At 35.0% G+C, this 11,598-nt stretch overlaps 1 protein-coding gene across 1 annotated transcript in view; it reads left to right on the top strand.

Moving 5' to 3' along the window:
- The first annotated feature begins 10,095 nt into the window (after positions 1–10,095).
- LOC136835128 (uncharacterized) overlaps positions 10,096–11,598 on the top strand; it is a 3,880-nt gene continuing 2,377 nt past the window's right edge. Inside the window, exons 1-2 of the mRNA XM_067098329.1 lie at positions 10,096–10,179; positions 11,278–11,409. Of these exons, the coding sequence (XP_066954430.1) occupies positions 10,096–10,179; positions 11,278–11,409 (216 nt within the window). The remainder of the gene's footprint in view (positions 10,180–11,277; positions 11,410–11,598) is intronic.

Raw genomic sequence — 11,598 nt, 5'->3', positions numbered from 1 at the left:
TACAAATAACTTTTTTATCCTTACCAAAAGTATACTAAAGAAAGAGAGCAAACCCAAAATATAAACATATGACTTAAGGAAGATCAGAAAAATATAACATCTCGAAAAAAAAAAATGAAACTTTCACTGTAACATCAAATTGATGTCACGTAAATCAACGATAAGGACAGCCTAAAACTTTTCACAATTATTCTCCTTACTAACTGTAAACAAACTGTTACTATGCTTCTACAGAATGCCCTCTATTTTTCGTTACTGTTACCAACAAGGAGGTGTTTGAAGAAGCACTGTTGAAGACGAAAAAGGGTACGGCAAGACAAGGATATTGAGGGACACTGAAGACATGAGACAAGGGGCTTATGTCGGGGAGTGCACTACAGCAGATGTAACTTCGTGGCATGATAACATGTGTTTACATGAAATGTTTACACATACTGAATGGCTGAAGCCAAGTCGATAGTTCAGAATATGTCAAACTTGTCACGTCACAGGTAGGGTAAAAGTTATCAATGACTGGAACCATAGCTTAAAGTTTAAAAAAAGGTAGGATAATCCATTTTAACGGTCCCAAAAAAAAAAAAGACAATGCCATTTTACCAAAACCGCCATCACATCAAACGTGATCCAGGCTACAAATTCCTAACTACTTATATTCCTGACAAGTGTAAAATACATCAAGTTATATCATCCAATAAAAAATCCTTTATGGGCGTTGTTCATGCCGATCCAAAACAGGAAAAAAGAAACGTGGGGTGAGTGTATGGTTAACATCCCAACGAGATAAAAAACCTCAGCATTAAATTTAGAACGCATTTTGATGACAAGGATGGTGATTTACAGAGTAAGCAGCTTAATAACTTTAACCCCTCGTGTAATTACAGAGTACAAAACTGATCTAGTGTGACAACGAACTTTGCATAGGCGTTTTTTGAGCTCAAAAAACGCTGTAAAACAAAAGAACCTCTGATTTCATCCTATGCAGTAAAATTCTAAAAATCCCTTTTGAACTTCTACAGTTCGTTATGACCAGAACACTGGCGTACTTTACTCCTGGAAAACCTGTGTTACAATTCAGAGCTTTAGATATCTGCTGAAAAGAAGTTTTCTTCTAGTTTTATAAGTAGGATAAACCTAGATTCAAACTGAGGACCACCCATGAAGGTGGGAGAGTTTATGAGTTATAAATTTTGACAGAAAGACACGACTGAATTTTCAAATGCCCTCGATCCAGCGTCAGACTCTAATTTTTATACCTATATAAAAAACTAATTTTTATACCTATATAACCAATCTACCTATAATGGAAGCCAGGACACTCAGATTGACATACCTTGCAGAGTTCATATGCATTAGTCTCTCTCTCTCTCTCTCTCTCTCTCTCTCTCTCTCTCTCTCTCTCTCTCTCATTGCAGCAGCATACTCTATTACAACACACCGGTACAGCGATATAATATTACAGCTCACACCATTTCGAAAGGGGCCATCGACCAATATTGACAAAAGCAAAATGACCGAAACGATCAGATCGGTTCCATCACAGACCAAAACTGCTGCGCCTCCTCCTGCCGAAGGAACGGGTCATAACATAAAAGGAGAATTCGCAGCCTCGAGAGCCAGGGGAAAATACGATTACTGTCCCTTAACAGTGCCGTAAAAGTGAATTTGCTCAAATCCCAGGCAGCAGGAACGCCATAAAGTCACTACGGCGTCACGCAAGACGCTGGAAAATAAGCTTTAAAGGAGTTTGACACAAAGGTCTATTTACAATGACAAGGAACCCGACGAAAGAACGGCTCATAGCAGCGTGGATGCCATAACGGCGATCAAGGACTTCAAGACGATGACTTCTTTTCCTAAATTCTCACAGTGCGCTCCAGTTTCACCTTGATGGGGAAATCGTAATTTTAAATTTTCTAAGTAACTAAGTCATTTAATTACGAAAACTCGCAGATTTACCTTCCAGTCATCTGGCGACTTCGGATGACAAGGCCAGAGAATTTCACTTCACGAACTTCCAGCATACCCTGGAAGACAAAAAATGTGCTTTTTAGCTAAGATGGGTAGTTACGAAAGTTTCTATATCATTATGTTCGTTTCCTGATATATCATTCTACTTCGAAATGATTTTACTAAACATTACTAAAGAAATTACTATACATGACAATTTGAAATGCTGTTCAATCCTATACAAACTATAATTCAAATAATGTTATTTAGCTATATAAATGTCATTACCACTACAATTACTATTTTTTGGTCATAAATTTATACGCTTCTATATTCGATATAATTCACTGACTGAATACCTCAGTAAACAAAAGCTAAACACGGTTGCTTATTGCTATGACATTGTCCGTACCTTAGATAAGAGAAAGCCATGTTTTGAACCCTCCTGCAATAGATCTTGGCTGTTACATACCCACTTTTGCAACTGAACAGTTCCTCTCAAATAAAGTGCCTTTATAGTGGAACACAATAAATAATTTTACGTTATAAAAAAATCAACATGGGAGTACTTCCATATGTATTATCCCTCCTTCTTGCAGGAGGCCACTTAAAGATTTTGTTTTGCACATGATCGCCAAAGAGAAGAGAAAAAGAATGGGTTGAGGGTGGGTACCCAGCATATCCTGATTATGCAAATGATATAGCACTGCTTATTAAAAGCATACAAGATTATTAAGCATTATTTAACAGGCTAAAGCAAAGGGTAAGTGGTGTGGCATTGAAAATCAAAGTTGACAAATCACAGGTTGAGAGAAGGTAATATGCTGGAGTAGAGGGCATAAAATTAGGAAGTCAATCTATCAATGATGCTGCCACATTTAAGTATGCGGCACTTTCATCAGAAATGAAAGACCTGAAGAAAACGAATGTGCTGCAAGATTGAAGAAGAAAAGCAGTCTATTAGTATACTTAGCAGTGAGGGCATCAAACGGACTTACACTTCGTATTAAGAAATATTGTATATTTCATTAGTGAGACTAGTTTTAATGTATGGAGGGGTATCTTGGTATGATAATGAAACAATCTCTATAAAAAAAAAAAAAAACCTTGCGGAGAATACTAGAGCTTATGTGTCAAAATCACTAGCATTTATGGGTTAAATATCACAAATGTCCAGCATACAGACAGCCTAAATGACTGATAAGTGACGTAGCCTCGGACATGTTTCTCGATGAAAACCTGAAAGGTTTGCGGCTGCTGCGAGGAAACCACAAGGTTCTAGAGGTGTGGGAAGGCCAAGACCTGTCTGGATCAGAACTACTGAGGAGTTGGATATCGGCTGAAGTGATCTGCCTAAGACAGCAAAACACCAGCAGAAGAAACCTGAAGGAGGCCCTTGGCGTTGGACGGCGTTAATTTACTTAATACTCTTATAGGTATCTATAAACATATGACCAATCTGCTTCTCTTCCTGCAACACTTAACGGTTCGCTGCAGTTTCACACTGAATATATGCAATGAATGTAAGAAGATTATCTCCTCCCAGCTATGCCAAAAACAATACCACCTATACGCTCGTTCAACTCTTATCAAAACAAAACGTGAAACATTACCACTTTACCGTATTAACGTTAAAAAGCCATGTAACAAGACTGACTAATTCTCTATCATAGAATCGTAGATTTAAGACTCACATTGTGTCCTACGTTTCCTTACAGAGGAAGGCTGGTTAGGGGCCTCAAGAAAACCCCTTGACTATTTACAGTGACTGAATTCAACACAGAGAAGCCGTTCAAGATACCTATAATAGAAAAACTAAGTAATAAATGCTTGTGTAATGAATACATGAAACTACTACCACAAGATATCTAAAAGCAACATACTCCCAATATTATAAATTTTCTTGTTTAGTCTTATTAGGAAATTATGGACAACACTCTCTTCTCCTTTATAAACATATCCGATACACTACCTAAATAATTTTATTTATTATCAATACTACCTCACAGAACTCACTGCCTATAAGCAAAGAAATATGCAATGAACTGGATTATTGAATATCACCTATAATAACCACCAGAAGAAAAAATCATATACTTTAAGAGTTACCCAGAGAGACTAAAGCTTACTAAATTGATGTACACTGTTTCACAGAAGTCCACCAATAAAAAATTCTTTTGCTGGTTGTCCTTAGCAGGATAAACACAGCCCTTGAAAAAATTTCGCATTCCTAAATAACTGCGGTTTTAAGATTCTCCTTCTTTCTCATTCTAAATTACTAAGGCGACCCAGAGACCTTGAGGGATGGCACAGTAGTGGTCTCCCAGAGATTTAATTTGTGAACTACTCGGACACACTGTGCAACGCACTTGCCATGTATGCATATGAACAACTTGAGTGTACACTACAGTGGAGAATCTAAATGTACACTGCAGAAAATACAATTGGCGTATACAACAGTAGACGACAAATGTATACACATCAGTTCAAAGCATGTATGCAATGTACTGGACAAAGCAGGTCTACACTACAGTGACAAAAATGGTTTACACTTCAGTGCACTGCTGTGAACAAATTAGCTGTACAAGACAGTATACGGAACAGCGCAAGTTTACACAGTACTACTTACAGGCCTTAAATGTTAATTCAAATGTGCAACCATAAGTGCACAAGTACTCTTCAGGTAAGAGTAATGGAAGCGGGGATATAAAGTATTTAAATGTATATAAAATGTAAGTACAATATGTTGGCTTAGTTCTAAGTGGCTTCCATAACTTCAGTCGATCTCTGTGCACATTTGTTTTATGACTGAAACACCGCCAACCAAGTTAGTCGACATTTTTTTCTACGGAAAAACATCGAACAGTCTTTGTAATGATTCATTCCGACAGTTTTATTTATTTTGCTGATCCATGATATATTAAAAAAAAAAAACCACTTTTTTGAAATGAAAATATTCACGTTTCTAATGACCAAAGGTTTACGTGGTAAGGTCCAAGACGATTTCTACTGTTGCTGAGGAATCAAGTAAGAGATTAAAAATAAGAACTATACGCTTGTACAGAAGAGAGAGAGAGAGAGAGAGAGAGAGAGAGAGAGAGAGAGAGAGAGAGAGAGAGAGAGAGAGAGAGAATTTACGACGACCATGGGGCAATATGCACTTCATCAGTCCAACCTTAAATGAAGGGGATATTGGAAACTCAGTAAAAAATCACAGAATAAATTGGGCGACTGACCTAAACCAAAAGGACTGCGCAGAATATTAATTAAATCAAGCCCTCTCCGTACAATGGATTTCGTTAACCTGCAACGTAGATTACACAAAATCATTCTCTATCCACGACGCAATGATTTTCCGAAACTAAAAAACCCGACCATTGCAAGGATTCAGCATCTGAAATTACTCTGTTAGAGGAAACCCTGGCACAGAATACAAAGTGGAACAATGTAAAGTTATAGAGTATCTAGAAACGATATTCAGACTTCGGAATTAGTCTTTCATGCTCGAAATACGGTTTCCGCAGACGATAGATAGCTTGAAAACTAACGATTTACACATTAATCGCCTTCCACAAGTGATATATAGACCAGAGTCGATTGACGTATCTTTCAATACTAGATTACTTTTGTTACTGCCCGTATTTCAATTATTCATTCCTTGTTATGTAACGACTTATGACATGTTTAAACTGAGTGGAATTTAAACGAAGTATCAAAAAACAAAGTGATTTTTTTTCAAGCTTTGATTTGGATCCGTTAAGCAATGTTCGCAATTCAAATTAACTGTAAATCTGAACAGCTGCAGTCACCTTACACGATAGATAATACTCACAAAACTGATATCAGCAAGCATCTACAACTGAAACTTAATCTGCACTTAATGGACCCTGTAATACTGCTGGAATAGCTTCACAAGTCTATACAACTGAAATTTAATCTGCACTTGATGGACCCTATACTGATGGAATAGCTTGACTTGTAAAAATGCTGAAATCATCTCCCTTTTAAAAGAAATATAATTAGGTGTCTACGAGAAAATCCTCTGACCGCATTTTGTCTACTTCGTCACAAACCGCTACTAGAAACTCTTCACTCTTGCTCAACCTTTATTCTTCCTTAATCTTTATTCCTCCTCGGAACTGTGGTCTGGCCGCTTCTCCTTGAGGGATCGGCCTCGTTGGGCGTTTACCTGAAGATGACAATTACATAAACAAAGCAGGGAAAACTGCCCATCACTTGCAGGGGGATTTGCTAAGTTTCAAGGTAAGGAAGACGAATTAAGCGGTGAGTGTTATGAACTGTTAAAAAGGTGAGGGGAATGAAGGAGGAGGGGTGAGGAAGCGGGACTGGGGAGGGAGGAAGAGATAGGGGAGTATGAGGCATTCCCTTTCAATTAACTATTTGTCAAATAGTTGACTAAGCAATGACTTGAGTTTTAGTATATGAAAATGCCACCATTAACCAGAATTAACGAGAGAGAGAGAGAGAGAGAGAGAGAGAGAGAGAGAGAGAGAGAGAGAGAGAGAGAGAGAGAGACGGCAATAAAATAAATAAACCAGACTATATGGCCAAAAAGAGTTAATTTTAAATATCCTGTGACCACCAGGCTAAAGAAGTGAAATGAATGCATCCTAAAATACCCTAAGGTATAACCAAATCTAAAACACTGAGTGTAAAATATAAATCATCATATAATACTTTAATTGCTTTACAAAACAATAAATACCTTAAACAACCACGACAAGTATATCATCATAAACCACCATACTACGATAAAAAAGATTAACCAAGGTTAAATCTAATTAATACACTCTAAAGACACAACCTTACGACAGTGAGAGATAAATCTTCAAATGAAGAGTTTCAAGATTAAAATCAAATAAACGCCCAGGAATCTCTTAGAACAAACAACCCTGTAAAAAAAAAAAAAACGACACATGGGGCGAAAAAATCCAATTTCATATTCAAATGGTCCACATGTATAGCTCGCTCTGGGGTGGCGCTCGGCAGAGAATAAATGTATTAGAGAAAAACTGGTCGATTTTGCACAAACCGAAAGTAGGTCAGAAGATATCTTTTATCTCAATAAACTTAAAATTATAAAAAGCCATTTTTTTTGTAAAGCGTGTGCGTCTCTGAGTTTGTGTTTATCAAAATATTCATAAAACTATAGGGATCCCAGTTCCTTGGGCTGTGAGAGAGAGAGAGAGAGAGAGAGAGAGAGAGAGAGAGAGAGAGAGAGAGAGAGAGAGAAGAGAACGTTCATTACCACAAAGTCTCTTATAAGAGTAACATGATCTCCCAAAGCATCAACTAAACAGACGATTTTAAAAAATCCTTCTACTCTATACTTTAATCAGCTAAACATCCACGTGTAACAGAACCATTACAAGTTGAATACGATCTTCATACGATACAAATCCTTTAGCACAATTGCAAGCATAAAGTGCATTGTAAAGGCAAACACACACATAATACAGGCTGCGATTGTTCCAGGGAATGAGCGGATATCTCGGCTTTTGTGGATCGTAAGAGAATGAAACAAGGCCCAATTAACAGCTGAATGTATCCAGCGAGATATCAATACACAGACGAAGATTTAGGTTGTTTTCTTATGTGCTATTCGTTCGTAATAGACTCCACAATGTAATAGGGTCATTCTTCATTCTACATTTCGAAGCTATTTACTGAAGCATGCTTAATCAAGACCTTTCACTTTGTTAATGCTTAATCGGTCCTTTCATCTTGTTTATATTTGTTTCACTCGTGCATTTTTTTTAAATAATTGAAATTTATCTTACTTATACACTTACGTTTAATTATATAAAAGAGTAAACAAATGCCATGATAAAAAAAATTACGGCAATTTCCTTCACCTCGAAAAGTCAATAAAATGTTGGAATTTCATGTGCAGAATTATATAGCTATAATTCTCATACCCAGCTAGGGAAGACACCGATATGAAACCAAATGAATAATATGGGTTTTAATATGTGAAGTACACTTTACTTCATTAGCATAAATACCTTGATAATAATTCAATAGTAAAAAAAAGACCTCGATAATACTTCAATAGCAAAAGAATAGTTCATAACGAGCAACATTTTTTATCATACAATCCTTTTCATTTTTTCAAGAGCATCAGAAATTATCGTATATCTTACCCACAGGCATAAGTAGAAGTAACACCGTATCGGATGGCCAATGGGGGTGAATTTTTCATATTGCAATAAACTTTAACATGGAGACAAAGAATCCATTCCAAGTCTGTTTTGAAGACGTGGCGTAATGCAAAGGTAAAAGAATTTTTATCATCTCGAGACGAAAACAAGAGCCAAGAATTGGAGAAAAAGGTTGAATTCCAGACACGTCTTATGAAACTTGGTCACCCGTTTCACAAGAATATTACTTTTGAAAGTGAAGGTATGTTTTGTGAATGAGAATATACTAATAAATGAGATTCATACAGAAACAATGTTTACAAACATACAAACATTTGATTTGCACACAAGCAAACACAGAGTCTATATATACTGTATATACATATACATATATTTACAAACAAAATGCGTACGACATATTTTTGTTGAAATTAAACTACATATATATACAGTACACACACACACACACACACACACACACACACACACACACATATATATATATATATATATATATATATATATATATATATATATATATATATATATATATATATATATTTTACAAAAAATGCGTACGGTATATTATTGTTGAAATTAAACTATACATACACACACACACACACATATATATATAAAAATATTATACACATACGCAAGGCCTTTCTCTGCGCCTATATTGCAAGTGCAAAATAAAGGAAAACCACATATCCTACCAACAATGATTCCCTACATGTATATGGTGCAAACATTCCAATTACCCATGCAATTAAAACTGCCCTTGGCTACTCTCTTTGTCAAAGGGGTGGGATGGCGAGGCCCATATACGAGGCACGTATATAAAAGGCGATGTAAGAATGCGTTACCGTGTCATAACTATCCAAACCACGTCTGGAAGAAGGTGAGCGAGCGCGGTTGTACAGTAGGTTGTGGTTGGAGACTTGACTTTCTTTGGAAGTGGCGGTTTTAAACTTAACATCAGCTTCAATGGCATTCTTTCCCTTTAATGCTTCGCTTTCTCTTCTTCATGTTATTATCATTATATTATATATATTATTATTATTTTAGTTGCTTTCTTTTTTACGGTTATTTTCATCCTGATCACTGTTATTGTATTCAGCAGAAGATTCAGTAGCAGAAGTCGCAAGTTTCAAATTCTAAAAATTATAGTTGTGTAATTATAGTCATAATAATTCTTAATTCTAAAAATTAGACTACTCTATTACCTGGTCATCTATAGGCATTAATTCTCTATAAACAAATACTATAATTGATATTATTTTCACAATTCTTGCAGTTGCTGCCTTTATTATCTACATCACTTTAATTACTGTTATACTCCTTACAACATCCATGAAGCGTAGTCACCATTTTTATATGAGATTATTACTATATAATTATGTTAAGGAAGAAGTATATGATCTATTTATTCTTCAGTTGATACAGGCATAATCAAATTAAGAATATTTGGGGAATTGCAAGGAATTATCAATGACCGTCAATTCAATTGCGTTAATTTCTTACGCACATTATTATTATTATTATTATTATTATTATTATTATTATTATTATTATTATTATTATTACAACTAAAACGAATGAATACAGGTTTTGGACGTGATTGCAAATGAGCAGACGAGAGTCTGAGTATTTTGCCATGCATGCAATACTGTGGGCATTGATATATTTCTTATACATGAATATATACTCCGGATATGTATGTATGTATATATATATATATATATTTATTTATATATACTGTATATATAAAAATATATATATATATATATATATATATATATATATATATATATATATATATATATATATATATATATATATATATATATATATATATATATACATACGTGCCTGTACGTATGAACATCTTCACTTATCATCCTAAAAGAAAAAAACAGTAACAGAGATTTAAATCCAATAATTCTCCTGGAATCCACTTTCTAAATTCTGTTCCTCTTGCAGCAAAATGAGTCGAGCTGTGATTCTGATATCACTGGCGGCCGTCGCCATGGCCCAGGAGGAGTTCTTCGAGAAGTACACCTTCACGAAGGTGAGTATAATAAGAATCAAAATGATCTCGTATGCTAACTGATTCGTACATTTTCCAGCTCAATCCATTTTTGCTCATCCGTTCAATTTCTAAGTTGATTCTTGCAGATTCAAACAACAATTTTTTTGTGCAAATTAATCCGTCAGTCAACTTAGCGTGTTAAATATTTTTCCCTCTTGGCTAGACTCTGGCGTAAAGTCGTCTGTACTATCAGTTGTCACATAAAAATATTATGATTCTATTACCTACAGTGAATTCAAGTATATTTATACTAAACCTTGAATATAATGGAAGATATTGTCATAACCGACATGCTTCACTCTGAACCCCAGACAATAATATAAATACATATAAAATTTCACGACTTTTTATAAAAGAGCACATAACGCCTTCCATTATGCAATATATTCGTCGACAATATACAGCGATATACTCACTAAAAGGTCCCTTTCCTTAACTTGCGGTTTTGTTCAACCAAACAGCTATTATTCACCACGGTCATCCTCAAAGCCACAAAAATCACCTTTTTTTTAACGATCGTTTCCTTGGTAATTTACCCGAAGAGTGTTATCTTCACTTTTTTTTGGTCAACAATCGTATCATCACCACTTTATTCTAGTCAACAATCGTATCATTATCACTTATTTTAGTCAACAATCGTATCATCATCACTTTTTTTAGTCAACAATCGCATCATCATCATTTTTTTTATTCAACAATCGCATCATCATCACTTTTTTTAGTCAACAATCATATCATCGTCACTTTTTTTAGTCAACAATCGTATCATCATCACTTTTTTAGTCAATAATCGTACCCCTAAAATATCTTCTTCTCTTATTGAAATTCTGAAGATATATTAAACATATATATAATATATATATATATATATATATATATATATATATATATATATATATATATATATATATATATATATATATATGCAATATTAATTCAAAATTACTCCTCCTAAATGTTAACTACATGTTCACTTAACTTTAACATGTATTCCATTAAGCATTTATTCTCCTTCAAAATATCTTTAAAAATTACCTTTTCATACTTTCATTACACTTGAATCCTGTTCCTCCCAAGGTCATGGCAAACTGCTTCGGAGAGGATGCTTATTACGACTACCTGGCAAAGGTTGGCATCGCCCAAAGAGAGTGCCAGCAGTTTCCGGTGTCGAGCCTGCATAGCGTTGACTACACCTACTACTCGAAACTGGTAAGTTGTATTTCGAAGAGGATATTTATAAGTTATAAATTTCATGACAAAATTGTCGAGTTGTACTTCCCAAATCGACATCGCTAAGGTATACATCCCGACCTGAAGTTGTAACGTTAAATTGCACGGCTGGAACCTGTCTTGTTAAATTTCAGAACTTACAACTCAAAATTATTGTTTATTTCCACA

Source organism: Macrobrachium rosenbergii, chromosome 55, assembly GCF_040412425.1.
Source record: "Macrobrachium rosenbergii isolate ZJJX-2024 chromosome 55, ASM4041242v1, whole genome shotgun sequence".
NCBI classification, from domain to species: domain Eukaryota; kingdom Metazoa; phylum Arthropoda; class Malacostraca; order Decapoda; family Palaemonidae; genus Macrobrachium; species Macrobrachium rosenbergii.
The sequence above is the reverse complement of the archived record's forward strand: the minus strand, read 5'-3'. Positions and strand labels throughout refer to the sequence as shown.